Source organism: Doryrhamphus excisus, chromosome 21, assembly GCF_030265055.1.
Source record: "Doryrhamphus excisus isolate RoL2022-K1 chromosome 21, RoL_Dexc_1.0, whole genome shotgun sequence".
Lineage (NCBI taxonomy): Eukaryota > Metazoa > Chordata > Actinopteri > Syngnathiformes > Syngnathidae > Doryrhamphus > Doryrhamphus excisus.
Window position 1 is genome coordinate 4,341,524 of NC_080486.1, and position 16,000 is coordinate 4,357,523.

The 16,000-nt window shown below is 37.8% G+C and overlaps 1 protein-coding gene and 1 long non-coding RNA gene across 3 annotated transcripts in view; one reads left to right on the forward strand and one right to left on the reverse strand.

Annotated features, from left to right (window-relative positions):
• The window catches only part of cntnap2a (contactin associated protein 2a), a 341,582-nt gene that overhangs the window by 177,001 nt on the left and 148,581 nt on the right, over positions 1–16,000 (forward strand). For both annotated transcript variants that reach the window (XM_058059946.1, XM_058059947.1), the window contains exons 5-9: positions 1,369–1,421; positions 2,474–2,624; positions 2,754–2,938; positions 7,582–7,725; positions 8,623–8,884. In XM_058059946.1, coding sequence (XP_057915929.1) covers positions 1,369–1,421; positions 2,474–2,624; positions 2,754–2,938; positions 7,582–7,725; positions 8,623–8,884 — 795 coding nt within the window. The remainder of the gene's footprint in view (positions 1–1,368; positions 1,422–2,473; positions 2,625–2,753; positions 2,939–7,581; positions 7,726–8,622; positions 8,885–16,000) is intronic.
• LOC131108718 (uncharacterized) overlaps positions 8,586–16,000 on the reverse strand; it is a 63,429-nt gene continuing 56,014 nt past the window's right edge. The window contains exon 5 of the long non-coding RNA XR_009120520.1: positions 8,586–8,808. This is a non-coding gene — a long non-coding RNA (uncharacterized LOC131108718). The remainder of the gene's footprint in view (positions 8,809–16,000) is intronic.

A 16,000-nucleotide genomic window follows, 5' to 3' on the forward strand; every position in this document is an offset into this window, starting at 1 on the left:
CAGGACTTTTTCAGGTTCTATATTTATTCAATATTATTATCAATAGGGAATTTTATTTTTTTTATTAGTATATAATAATAATTATTATTATTAGTAGTAGTATTTGTATTATTAAAATAGTAATAAATAAATAAATAATAAATATAATAATAATAAACATTATCATAATCAATCATCATCATCATTATATATTAATAATATATAATATAATATATAATCATATATAATATTAATTATATATGTATGTATAATGATTATTATTGATAATTATAATAATTATTATAATTAATCATTAACATTTTATAATTATATTTCATAATTTTATAATCATATTATAATTTTATATGATAAAAAATAATAATTTCATTATAATAATGATGATTATTATTAAGTAAATAATAATAGTCAGTGTGAATGGTTGTTTGTCTATATGTGCCCTGTGATTGGCTCGCGACCAGTCCAGGGTGTACCCTACCTCTTGCCCGAAGACAGCTGGGATAGGCTCCAGCACCCCCCGCGACCCTCGTGAGGAAAAAGCGGTAGAAAATGAATGAATTAATGAATAATAATTATTATTATTAATTATTATTAAATGCTCTGAGAACGCAGTATTTTGTCTATGTACTGTTTATAGAAAAAAGATTTTCAAGTGGGCCCTGAGTTGGTAAAGCTTGGGAACCCCTGATCTAGAGTTTGTACCCTCCGTTAGGTTCCTCACCTCATGAAGCCATTGGAAAACCGTCAGCTGGTTGAGACTCTGAAGTGAACATAGCCGGGAGCAAGCATGGAAAGAAAGAGCCATCAGGGTTGAGGAACAGGGGATCATTTTGGGGGATCCACTACATGTGGATGGGCCCACATCAGAATACAAATGTGATGGATGATAGACCACCTTTGACTCTCGGTGGAACCATCGATTCCTCCAGTGTAGTCTTCACATGACTTGCATTACATTGCCTTCCATCTGTTCCAGCTATTTTCCCCCTTTTTACACCCGATTTCATAACCAGCCTTAAGCGCTTTTTATGGTTTTCCCTACAGTTGACCATGAAATATCTTGAAAATAATTCAGTCTTTTTTTATAATTCCATCACACACACACACACTCCTCTTGAACAGGTGGTTAGCGAAAATTGAAGACGACTTGAATCACCGCACTTTATTTCTCTTCATCTTTAAAATCTCCTACAAAATCGCATCTGACAACCGACTCCGCCCCCTTCTGCCACCTTTGTGCATGTCATTCCTTTCCGTGTGTATCTTCGGAATCCTTTTGGAAAACTGTCACTTCTGATGCTACGCAGTACACAGGGTACTTCTTAAAGTAGTGTAGTAGTGTACTAATGCTTTTTTGTGTCTTTTTTTTAGGGGCGGACATGATCAACTTTGACGGACAGGGTGTCATCTCCTATCGTTTTAAGGTATTGTATCACAGTATAGCACGTATATAGTATAGAGTCGAGAGTGGATTTCGGGCGAGAAGTCGGGTACACCCTGGACTGGTCGCCAACCAATCACAGGGCACATATAGACAAACAACCATTCACACTCACATTCATACCTATGGATAATTGAGAGTGTCCATCAGACCGAAAACTATTGATTTTGACTTCATAGGTTGGTAATGGTAATGGTTTAATTTCATTTGAACATGCATCAGATTACAATTGAACGCATCACATAATCAGTTCACAGTTCCACATGTCCAAAAGGAGTAGGAAGAAGCAAAGCTTATTAAATCCTACCCCTCCATCTGGTACTTTTACAATCAGTAACTGTTGCATTTGTTCACTTCCTGCTTTCCTAATACAATTTAAGTTGTTTTTTTTATTTTATAAAATTTTATTATTATTTTTTTAATTTTTATTTATTTTTGTTATTTTTATTTAATTTTTTTAAAAAAAATTGTTTAATTTTTTTAAGTCCATAGGTATGAATGTGAGTGTGAATGGTTGTTTGTCTATATGTGCCCTGTGATTGGCTGGACACCAGTCCAGGGTGTACCCCGCCTCTCGCCCGAAGACAGTTGGAATAGGCAGCACCCCACCGCAACCCTTGTGAGGATAAGCGGTAGAAAATGAATGAATGAATGGTACCTTTTGGGTGTTAAGTTGCTGTGTGATGATGTTAATGTTGTTTGTAAGATGACACCACGAGTCAGACTGTTGAAAATGAATGAATGGATGATGATTATTTTATTATATTAGAAGCAACAACGGTGACTCAGTTATGTAGCCGCCCCCCCCCCCAAAAAAAATGCTAGGTTAATTAGCGATTCCAAATTGTCCATAGGTATGAATGTGAGTGTGAATGGTTGTTTGTCTATATGTGCCCTGTGATTGGCTGGCGACCAGTCCACGGTGTACCCCAACTCTCGCCCGAAGACAGCTGGGATAGGCTCCAGCCCCCCCCCCCCCCGTCATCTTATATTCGAGTCAATATGCCGCTTTGTCCAACCGCTTTGTTCTTCCAGGTGAAGAAGATGAAACTCATCAAGGATGTAATCGCACTGAGGTTCAAGACGTCAGAGAGCGAGGGGGTGATCCTTCATGGGGAGGGACAACAAGGGGACTACATCACCTTGGAGCTCCGTAAGGCGAAACTGCAACTGCAGATCAATCTGGGTAGGCAAAACATAAACTGGAAAAAATATATCTTCAGAAGAAAATGGACAACAAATGGATGGGAATCGGTTGCTATGGTACCCTGTGACGTCAAGTCAATTACTCATACTACTGTCATGTCCATTACAGGCAGCAACCAGTACGGATCCATCGTGGGTCATACCTCAGTGACCACGGGCAGCCTCCTGGATGACAACCACTGGCACTCGGTGGTGATTGAACGCTACCGCCGGAATGTCAACTTCACCTTGGACAGACATACTCAGCACTTCAGGACCAACGGGGAGTTCGATCACCTCGACTTGGATTATGAGGTTGGTTGCCATGTTTATGTATGGTATCCTACATGCTAAATCAACACCCATTAGAGAGATTCGAGGTACAATTTGTACACATTTTTTTTCCACCTCCCTTGTAATATAAAATTATTGTCATAATAACAAAAAATATAAATCTTTAAAACATACAAAATGTCAACAGACAATGCAAATATATATTAAACATACAAAAAATATTAAAATAAACAATATTAATGTAAAAATCCTAAACCCTATAGCTCTAAATATCAAGTATATGGTAATGGTTTTATTTCATTTGAACATGCATCGGATTACAATTGAATGCATCACATAATCAGTTCACAGTTCCACATGTCCAAAAGGAGTAGGAAGAAGCAAAGCTTATTAAATCCTACCCCTCCATCTGGTACTTTTACAATCAGTAACTGTTACATTTGTTCACTTCCTGCTTTCCTAATATAATCTAAGGTTTTTTTAAATTATTTTTTTTATATTTATTTTTTTCATTTTTGTCATGTATAATTATTATCGATTATTATTTTGTCATGTATTACATTTGTTCACTTCCTACTTTCCTAATATAATTATTATTTATTTTTCATTTTATTCATTTCATTTTATTTGTTATTATTATTATTATTATTATTATTATTATTATTATTATTATTATTATTATTATTATTATTATTATTATTATTATTATTATTATATTAAATATTAAATGTACCCCTCTATCTGGTAGTTTTACAATCAGTCACTGTTACATTTGTTCACTTCCTGCTTTCCTAATATAATTATTTATTTTTCATTTTATTAATTTTTATTTTGTTTTATTTTTGTTTTATGATATTATATATAAATATATATTATTTTTATTGTTATTATATTAAATATTAAATGTACCCCTCCACTCGATACGTAGTTAGTATTCGAACTAGTTTCTTCGTCGATGCAGTGAATGTTTTTTTGTCGAATCCTGCGAAAACCGAGGCTTACAAAATAAAATAAATGTCTCCACTTTATCGGAACGGGTCTTGGATTTAAGTCATGCAAATATTCCTCCTCATCACTGATAGTCTTTATTATATACAGACTAAAAATGATAGCACACAGGAAATGAGATATTGACTTTACACTCTAATATGATGCTAATCCATAACACTCACATAATTAACGTCGTTCAGTAATGGAATTCAGTGACTTTGCATAATAATAATACTTAAAACAGGAAATTGATTTTCTTTGGAAAGTGGTATGGAAGTGTGTAATCTGATTACATGTTTGCTTGCTGTTGTGTAATGTTTGTGTGTGTGTGAGGTTGTATTGATGTTTATGCATGTGTGTGTAGGATCTTTAGAAGCTCGGACATTGAGAAGCAAGGCAGGACAATTAAAGGGATCTTCTGGGGAATCTCTACAACTGTGTGTTTGTTCACACACTGGAACTTCCGCTCTCCGATTTTAGCCTTGCGACTAAATATCCGGTTTTATTTGTGCCCACCCGTGGTCGGAATCGAATAATTGCTGCAAGTCCTTCAAATGTAAAACTGACGATATATGGAAAAATGAGCAATTCGGTTTCCATCTGTTTGAGGTTTGTGTCTATCCCTCCAGCTTCCTCAAAGATGTCACTTTATTAGCATCCGTCTTTCTACCCCTGGGCTCCAAACACCCATCAGTTTCTTTAACTGGCTTGTCTCATTGCTCCAGCTGTCACGATATGTCTGTAATTATTTACGATTTACTTCCTATCCGATAGTAGAACCGTAGCAGAGCTCAGATTGTCACAATTAAAATTGGGATGTTTGTAAACATACCAGAAACTGTCACTATTACTGTGAATAGTACTTAGGTCATACAATCGACACTATATAGTACGTACTGTGGAAATGTTGATGATGTTGGACCCCTGAAGGGAAAAGCCGAAACCAAAAAAAAAGTCAAAGGCAAAAGTCGACGGACTATCCGAAGCAGAATTCTCCAGAATACCCAAAACCGAACTCTCTACCTAGAACCAGAAGTCGCTACTTTTACCCCGAATCAAAAGTCACTATACTAGCAAAACACCCGGAAAAAGAAGTCTCAACTTCACAGGAACCTGAAGTCACTTCTTGCCACCCAAAACAGGGAGTCACTACTTTCCACCCGGAATCGGTAGCCTCAACTTCACAGGAACCAGAAGTCGCTACACTCTACCCAAAACAGAAAGTAATTACTTTTCATATGGAACTAACCACCCAGAGTCCAAAGTCCCTACTTTCCACCCAGAGTCCACATTCGCTGCTTTCCACACAAAGTCCAAAGTCACTACTTTCCACCCAGAGTCCAAAGTTGCTACTTTCTACCCAGACTCCAAAGTCACTACTTTCCACCCGGAGTCCACATTCGCTGCTTTCCACACAAAGTCCAAAGTCACTACTTTCCACCCAGAGTCCAAAGTTGCTACTCTCCACCCAGAGCCGAAAGTCACTGCTCTCCACTCAGAGTCCAGAGTCCCTACTTTCCACCCAGAGCCTGAGGTCGCTACTTTCCACCTAGAGTCCAAAGTCACTACTTTCCTCCCAGAGTCCAAAGTCACTGCTTTCCACCCAGAGTCCAAAGTCACTGCTTTCCACCCAGAGTCCAAAGTCTCTGCTTTCCACCCAGAGTCCAAAGTCGCTACTCTCCACCCAGAGTCCAGAGTCCCTACTTTCCACCCAGAGCCTGAGGTCGCTACTTTCCACCTAGAGTCCAAAGTCACTACTTTCCTCCCAGAGTCCAAAGTCACTGCTTTCCACCCAGAGTCCAAAGTCACTGCTTTCCACCCAGAGTCCAAAGTCTCTGCTTTCCACCCAGAGTCCAAAGTCGCTACTTTCTACCCAGAGTCCAAAGTCGCTACTTTCCACCCAGAGTCCAAAGGCACTGCTTTCCAGCCAGAGTATAGAGTCACTACTCTCCATCCAGAGTCCAAAGTCACTGCTCTCCACTCAGAGTCCAAAGTCAGTACTTTCCACCCAGAGTCCAAAGTTGCTACTTTCTACCCAGAGTCTAGAGTCACTACTCTCCACCCAGAGTCCAAAGTCACTACTCTCCACCCAGAGTCCAAAGTCACTGTTTTCCACCCTGAGTCCAAAGTCACTACACTCCACCCAGACCCGAAAGTCACTGCTATCCACTCAGTCCAAAGTCTCTGCTTTCCACCCAGAGTCCAAAGTCGCTACTTTCCACCCAGAGTCCACATTCACTGCTTTCCACACAAAGTCCAAAGTCACTACTTTTCACCCAGAACCAGAAGTCGCTACTGTCCAGCCATGATTGAAAGTCACTACTTTTTCCACCCAGAGTCCAAAGTCACTACTTTCACCCAGAGTCCAAAGTCACTACTTTCACCCAGAGTCCAAAGTCGCTACTTTCTACCCAGAGTCCAAAGTCACTACTTTCACCCAGAGTCCAAAGTCACTACTTTCACCCAGAGTCCAAAGTCGCTACTTTCTACCCAGAGTCCAAAGTCACTACTTTCACCCAGAGTCCAAAGTCACTACTTTCTACCCAGAGTCCAAAGTCACTACTTTCCACCCAGAGTCCAAAGTCCAAAGTCACTGCTTTCCACCCAGAGTCCAAAGTCACTACTTTCCATGCAGAGTCCAAAGTCACTGCTTTCCACCCAGAGTCCAAAGTGGCTGCTTTCCACCCAGAGTCCAGAGTCACTGCTTTCCACCCAGAGTCCAAAGTCACTACTTTCCATGCAGAGTCCAAAGTCACTGCTTTCCACCCAGAGTCCAGAGTCACTACTTTCCACCCAGAGTCCAAAGTGGCTGCTTTCCACCCAGAGTCCAGAGTCACTACTTTCCACCCAGAGTCCAAAGTCACTGCTTTCCACCCAGAGTCCAAAGTCCAAAGTCACTGCTTTCCACCCAGAGTCCAAAGTCACTACTTTCCATGCAGAGTCCAAAGTCACTGCTTTCCACCCAGAGTCCAAAGTGGCTGCTTTCCACCCAGAGTCCAGAGTCACTGCTTTCCACCCAGAGTCCAAAGTCACTACTTTCCATGCAGAGTCCAAAGTCACTGCTTTCCACCCAGAGTCCAGAGTCACTACTTTCCACCCAGAGTCCAAAGTGGCTGCTTTCCACCCAGAGTCCAGAGTCACTACTTTCCACCCAGAGTCCAAAGTCACTGCTTTCCACCCAGAGTCCAAAGTCCAAAGTCACTGCTTTCCACCCAGAGTCCAAAGTCACTACTTTCCATGCAGAGTCCAAAGTCACTGCTTTCCACCCAGAGTCCAAAGTGGCTGCTTTCCACCCAGAGTCCAGAGTCACTACTTTCCACCCAGAGTCCATAGTCGCTACTTTCCACCCAGAGTCCAGAGTCACTACTTTCCACCCAGAGTCCAAAGTCGCTACTTTCCACCCAGAGTCCAAAGTCACTGCTCTCCACCCACAGTCCAAAGTCACTGCGACCACCCAGAGCCAATAGTAAATGCCTCCATGTGTAACCACAAGTCATGAATTGTTACCCAATGCCTTTACTGTAGAAAATAAGCCTTTGCCAGTTATCCCAAGCTACCAACAGTATTATTTTCTGCATTGCGGTGTTATAGCAATATGGACACAGGCAGGATAAACATGAAAACGTTTTTCACACACCAACCGTTGTTTTTTTCACCGTCTGTCTTCTTCCTAGTTGAGTTTCGGGGGGATGCCCTACAGTGGCAAGCCCGTAGGAGGAAGCCGCAAGAACTTTAAAGGCTGCATGGAAAGCATAAACTACAATGGTGACAACATTACTGACCTGGCCCGAAGGAAGAAGCTGGACACCTCCAGCTTTGTGAGTCAAATGTGCACCCACTCACATGCACTCGTATATCTTTGTTTTTACTTTTACAGAGTATGATGACGTTATATTACGATATATTATATGTTCCGCAAACAGCGTTATTATATTGTTATTATTATTATTATTATTATTATTATCAATAATAATACTATTAATTTCCATCCAGGGTATTAATAATAATTATAATAACTCTGTTTGCTGTTACGCAACCAGCGTAATATTAATAATAACAACAATAATAATAATAAAAATAATAACAATATGATGATGATGATGATGATTATTATTATTATTATTACCCCTGCACTCTCGTGAGGATAAGCGGTAGAAAATGAATGAATTATTATTATTTTTTTTATTATTATTTTTTTAATTATTATACATTATACATATTATGATATATTATATGTTACGCAAACAGCATTATTATAGTAATATTATATTATTATATTATTATTATTAATATTATTATTATCAATAATAGTATTAATTTCCACCCAGAGTCCAGAGTTGATGTGATTAATATAATAATAATAATAACAACAACAATAATAATATTAATATAATATATTATTAATATAATATAAATTATATATATATTATTAATAATAATTATAATAACGCTGTTTGCTGTTACGCAACAAGCATAATAATAATAATAACAATAATAATAATAATAAATATATAATAATAATATGATGATGATTATTATTATTACCCTGCACTCTTGTGAGGATAAGTGGTAGAAAATGAATGAATTATTATTATTATTATTATTATTATTATTATTATTATTATTATTATTATTATTATTATTATTATTATTATTATTATTATTATTATTCACATGAGCAATTCTGACTCATTTCATTTCCCTCCATCCAACAGCGTAACCTGTCATTTTCTTGTGTGGAGACGCACTCCTTCCCCGTCTTCTTCAACGCCACAAGCTTCCTGCAGTTGCCGGGTCGGGCGGCTCACAACGTTGTGTCGGTTGGCTTCCAATTCCGCACGTGGAACCCAAACGGGCTTCTCCTCTTCAGTAACCTCGATGACGGAACGCTGGAAGTTTCACTGGAAGACGGCAAAGTCGTCGTTCGCGTTAACGTGACAAAGGCGGGCAGGCACTACCGGGCGGACTTAACATCAGGTGAGGGGGGTAGTTATTAATGTTATAATAATAACGTAATTCACACTGAACATACTTACTTTTTTGGCTCCCTTTATTCCACCGTCGCCCCCCCACTCTCATTTCCTGACACACTCATTTATTCTGTCCACTGCTGCTTTAATAGGCCAACGCCCAGGGGTAGGGATTATTACAGCGTTACCCTCTAGGCTAATTGGGCTTGAGCCTGCGATTACATCACTATTACTAGAATACACACATACATAAGCTCGCACCGGCACGCCAGCGCACGCTTTGCCGCCTTTGATTCTGTTATTAGTATGTCTGAAATAAAGAGTCACGCTGGCTTGTGGCTTCGCTGTCACCGTGGGAGAGCAGTAGACTTGTAATGAAATGCTTAGCGCCATTTAATGGCAACGCATGGTGGGATTAGACTCGCCGAATACGCCGCTCCCCCAGTGGCGGTCGTGTTTTGAGGAGCCACTGTTGACGCTGTGATCTGTTAATTGTTCTATTAACGTTCTCACTTAAGCGTTTATCAAACAGTGATGATGGAGAAGACAATGAAGGGGATTGGTACCTTTTTAAAGAAAATAAATGGCTTTGACATTTGCAAATGTCTTTTAAAAAGCTTCATCATAAATACTAGAATAGCACTGCACAATGAATGATTTACTTCCATTATGTAATTTGGTAAACTGCTCCATATTTTTTTTTCTTCAAAGGCAGTGGCTCTCAAACTCTTTACACCTCAAAAACCTCAAAAATTATTTTTTTAATTTTTTTTAATAAAAATCAAAATATTTGCGACAATGGTCATTTATTGGGCAAAAATTTCTGGAATTTATTTAAAAAAAATCTATATATATATATATATATATTTACGCCATAAGTTGTTTTTTTAGGCAAAAAATGTTGGGCAAAATTGTCCGGAATTTAATAAAAAATATATATAAGCCATAAGTTGTTTTTTTTTCCGGAACATTTTGCCTAATAAATGACCATTGTCACAAATATTTAGAAAAATTTTCTGGAATTGAATAAAAAAAAATACTATTATTTTTTAAAAAACATGCCATAAGTTTTTTTGTTTTTTTTTATTAAATTCCGGACAATTTTGCCTAATAAATGACCATTGTCACAAATATTTGGATTACAAAATTAAAATAAAAAAAAAATGCTATAAGTTTTTTTTAATTATTCAATTCCAGAAAATTTTGCCCAATAAATGACCATTGTCACAAATATTTAGGAAAATTTTCCGAAATTGAATTTAAAAAAAACATGCCATAAGTTTTCTTTTTTAATTCAATTCCGGAAAATTTTGCCTAATAAATGACCATTGTCGCAAATATTTAGATTAAAAATTAAAAAAAAAATGCTATAATTTCTTTTTTTTAATTCAATTCCGGAAAATTTTGCCTAATAAATTACCATTGTCACAAATATTTAGATTTTTATTTTTTTTTAAAAATCTGCCATTTTTAGCTATTCTATATAATTATTAGGCCAAATAATTCACATTTTAGCCAAAAAATTGCTTGAATTAAAACACAAATACAGTATAAGACATTAAGTCATGTTATGACATGTTCTTTGAAACACAAAAGTGCCAGACTTGATCGCCAAAAAAACAGGCTTTTATTGCAGGTTTGAATTTTTGCACACTAATCCCCAACATGGCCGTGACGTGACTTCCTGTCCTGTTGGAGTGTGACCGTAGTGGCTATAGGGGTGTTATTTCATGTTGAGAGGGCTCTAATAATGTTAAAATGTAGTTTATCTATGCTCTATAAATATGGCCTATTATTGGCCAAAAATTGCTTGAATTTAAACACAAATACAGTATAAGACATTAAGTCTTATAAATATTTGCGACAATGGTCATTTATGAGGCAAAATTTTCTGGAATTTAATTAAAAAAAAAAATTTGTAATTAAATTCCGGAAAAATTTGCCTAATAAAATACCATTGTCACAAATATTTAGGCAAAATTTTCTGAAATTTAATAAAAAAAAATGCCATATTTTTTTTAAATTAAATTCCGGAACATTTTGCCTCATAAATGACCATTGTCACAAATATTTAGGGGGAAAAAAGCATGCCATGAGTTTTTTTTTCAATTAAATTCTGGAAAATTTTGCCTAATAAATGACCATTGTCACAAATATTTAGGAAAATTTTCCTTAATTTAATAAAAAAAAATGCCATAAGTTTTATTATTAGCCAAAAATTTCTTGAATTTAAACACAAATACAGTATAAGACATTAAGTCTTATAAATATTTGCGACAATGGTCATTTATGAGGCAAAATTTTCTGGAAATTAATAAAAAAACATATGCCATAAGTTTTTTTTAAATTAAATTCCGGAACATTTTGCCTGATAAATGACTATTGTCACAAATATTTAGGGGGAAAAAAAACAAAACATGCCATGAGTTTTTTTTTCAATTAAATTCTGGAAAATTTTGCCTAATAAATGACCATTGTCACAAATATTTAGGAAAATTTTCCTTAATTTAATAAAAAAAAATGCCATAAGTTTTATTATTAGCCAAAAATTTCTTGAATTTAAACACAAATACAGTATAAGACATTAAGTCTTATAAATATTTGCGACAATGGTCATTTATGAGGCAAAATTTTCTGGAAATTAATAAAAAAACATATGCCATAAGTTTTTTTTAAATTAAATTCCGGAACATTTTGCCTGATAAATGACTATTGTCACAAATATTTGGGGGGAAAAAAAACAAAACATGCCATGAGTTTTTTTTTTAATTAAATTCTGGAAAATTTTGCCTAATAAATGACCATTGTCACAAATATTTAGGAAGATTTTCCTTAATTTAATTTAAAAAAATGCCATAAGTTTTTTTTATTAAATTCCATAAAATCTTGCCAAATAAATGACCATTGTCAAAATATTTAGATTTTTATTTAAAAAAATATTCTACCATTTTTCGCTATTCTATATCATTATTGGGCCAATTAATTCACCTTTTGAGGCATTTCTCATACTCTATCTACAAAAATATTCAATTTACAAATAGGGAATTGTGTAAAATAGTACAATCTGGGAGCTTTAATTGTACCGCATAGATGCTTTTTTTTATGAACCGATCCTTTCAAGACTGACTTCATCAAGGATCCTCCAGCGAACCTGCTTGTAATTTCTGAATGGTATTTTAAGCCGAACCCACAGGGACAGGTAGAAGGGGGTTGTAAAAGAAAATGAGGAGTGCATGAAAGGAGGGAAGGCGGCGAATAAAAAAAAGCTCACCATTTCTGATCAGATCCAATCAGTAATTTCTTCATAACCTCACTCTCGCTGCGGTGGGTCCCAGCTCATTAAAGTTATTTGTCACTGGAGGCTGAGCCCAGATAGAATATAAATCTGGCTCTCCTTGGCTAGGAAACATACATAAAGCAATTTCCTTATGCACAACATGATCAAAATGCGACTGTGTGATATGTGCTCTTCTGTATGTGGGAGTAAGCGCCCCCCCCACCCCCCACCCCGAGGGTGTTTGCGACCTGTGGAAAGGCGCTTTCTTCTCTCTTTCCTAGAGTGAAGTGATGACAGGAAGGGGTGGGGTAGAGTGGGGGGATAGTAGGAGAATGTGAGTGTGCATTAATAGATGGTACTTGGCTGGGATTCCATCGGGAACTCTGCTCTAATTTTCCCATTCCCATTTCCTCTCCCGTTTTACTTATTAACTCAGGAACTCGTGCTATCGGCGCTTGTTGAAAATTGACCGCAATTTTAGAACTTCAGTTCTAAATGTCACGAAAGGTGCTGGAGCCTATCCCAGCTGTCTTCAGGCGAGAGGCGGGACTGGTTGCCAGCCAATCACAGGGCACATATAGACAAACAACCATTCACATTCACATTCATACCTATGGACAATTTGGAGTCGCTAATTAACCTAGCATGTTTTGTCCCCGGAAAAATGGGAGAACATGCAAATTCCACACAGAGATGGCCGAGGTTGGAATCGAACTCGGGTCTCCGAGCTGTGAGGCCGGTGTGCTAACCACCGTGCAGTCTATGCCACTAACATTCATTCATTCATTTTCTATCGCTTATCCTTACAAGGGTCGCAAGGGGTGCTGGAGCCTATCCCAGCTGTCTTCAGGCAAGAGGCAGGACTGGTTGCCAGCCAATCACAGGGCACATATAGACAAACAACCATTCACACTCACATTCATACCTATGGACAATTTGGAGTTGCTAATTAACCTAGCATGTTTTGTCCCCGGAGAAAACCCACGCATGCACGGGGAGAACATGCAAATTCCACACAGAGATGGCCGAGGGTGGAATCAAACTCTGGTCTCCTAGCAGTGAGGCCTGTGCGCTAACCACTTATTTGCCGTGCAGCCTATGCCACTAATATTCATTCATTCATTTTCAATCGCTTATCCTTCCAAGGGTCGCTGGAGCCTATCCCAGCTGTCTTCAGGCAAGAGGCAGGACTGGTTGCCAGTCAATCACAGGGCACATATAGGCAAACAACCATTCACACTCACATTCATACCTATGGACAATTTGGAGTCGCTAATTAACCTAGCATGTTTTGTCCTCGGAGAAAACCCACTCATGCACGGAGAAAACAGAGATGGCCGAGGTTGGAATCGAACTCTGGTCTCCTAGCTGTGAGGCCTGCGTGCTAACCACTTATTTGCCATGCAGCCTATGCCACTAACATTCATTCATTCATTTTCTATTGCTTATCCTTACAAGGGTCGCAAGGGGTGCTGGAGCCTATCCCAGCTGTCTACAGGCGAGAGGCGGGGTACACCCTGGACTGGTGGCCAGCCAATCACAGGGCACATATAGACAAACAACCATTCACACTCACATTCATACCTATGGACAATTTGGAGTCGCTAATTAACCTAGCATGTTTTGTCCCCGGAGAAAACCCACTCATGCACGGATAAAACAGAGATGGCCGAGGTTGGAATCGAACTCGGGTCTCTTAGCTGTGAGGCCTGCGTGCTAACCACTTATTTGCCATGCAGCCTATGCCACTAACATTCATTCATTCATTTTCTATTGCTTATCCTTACAAGGGTCGCAAGGGGTGCTGGAGCCTATCCCAGCTGTCTACAGGCGAGAGGCGGGGTACACCCTGGACTGGTGGCCAGCCAATCACAGGGCACATATAGACAAACAACCATTCACACTCACATTCATACCTATGGACAATTTGGAGTCGCCAGTTAACCTAGCATGTTTTGTCCCTGGAGAAAACCCACGCATGCACGGGAGAACGTGCAAACAGAGATGACCGAGGGTGGAATCGAACTCGGGTCTCCTCGCTGTGAAGCATGGATGCTAACCACTCATCCTACATCAATGCACACATTGATTACTGCAAAAAGCACACTAGAAATGTATGAATACACACTCGCATACACACTTACCTGTACACACATATACATACACACTCACAGTACATAAGTACTTCCTCGGAAAACTCACCAACTTATACTACTAGTCATGATATATCAGCAATGAGATAGATATAGTTATTGTAATTGTGTGTTATGTGTAATTGTCGTTGTTGCTATTCTTGTCTCTTTTTTAGGGTCTCATATATTTTCTTTTTTCTTCTTTTCTATCCCCTCTTGCTCCGGTCCAATAATAAAACATCAAATAAAGCCAAATACTACTCCATAACTGAATAAAAAAAATCAATTCAATGTAAACATACGGCTTCTAGAGAGAATATGTAACTATTTATACAAAAATTATCGGTACTATAGAAGGCAATATATGCAAAAAGGGGCGGTACAGAAATGATAGGCAGACTCACATGCCTAGATACTTAAGACTTTTTGAATCAGGTGATAAGCATGTGGAGGACTTAATTTTATCATAGCAAATCAGTGTGATCTTGTGTAATAACATTAGTAAAGATAATTTATTACTCAGTTTTAAGAATATATAGAATTAAAAAAAATAAAAATGCATTGTTTTCGAAAAAAAGTTTTCCTTTTATTCAAGGTCAAGGTCAATTAGCCGTTTAGCCGGATCTATTCGCTACATCACAGAGTAGTCCAGTAACTCGAAAAACAATTCAAGTAATGACAAATTTAACATTACCAGATGTACACATTGTAACATTTTTGTCTCAAGGTCAATTAGCCGTTTAGCCGGATCTATCCGCTACATCACAGAGTAGTCCAGTAACTCGAAAAACAATTAAAGTAATGACTAATTTAACATTACCAGATGTAAACATTGTAACATTTTTGCCTCAAGGTCAATTAGCCGTTTAGCCGGATCTATCCGCTAAATCACGGAGTAGTCCAGTAACTCGAAAAACAATTAAAGTAATGACTAATTTAACATTACCAGATGTAAACATTGTAACATTTTTGCCTCAAGGTCAATTAGCCGTTTAGCCGGATCTATCCGCTAAATCACGGAGTAGTCCAGTAACTCGAAAAACAATTAAAGTAATGACAAATTTAACATTACCAGATGTACACATTGTAACATTTTTGTCTAAAGGTCAATTAGCCGTTTAGCTGGATCTATCCGCTACATCACAGAGTAGTCCAGTAACTCGAAAAACAATTCAAGTAATGACTAATTTAACATTACCAGATGTAAACATTGTAACATTTTTGCCTCAAGGTCAATTAGCCGTTTAGCTGGATCTATCCGCTAAATCATGGAGTAGTCCAGTAACTCGAAAAACAATTAAAGTAATGACAAATTTAACATTACTAGATGTACACATTGTAACATTTTTGTCTCAAGGTCAATTAGCCGTTTAGCCGGATCTATCCGCTAAATCACTAAGTAGGCCAATAACTTCGAAAAAAAGTTTTCCTTTTATTTGGTATTAGATAATATATAAACAATACCCAACCCTAGTTATTGCCCTGTGAACTGGTAATAGCTCAAAAAATAGTCTTATTACATCTGCACAGTTCTCCTCCTCCCCTTTAACATGACTTTTTTTTTTTTATCTGCGGCAGGCAGCTAGCGTGGTAATGATTTGAGCCTTTGTGTTGACACGGAGAGAGACATATTCATGAGTGCATGCTGCAGTGAACTCATGCAGCCATCACTGATAAGCTCATCATTCAAAGCTATTGCAGGTGATGTAGAACA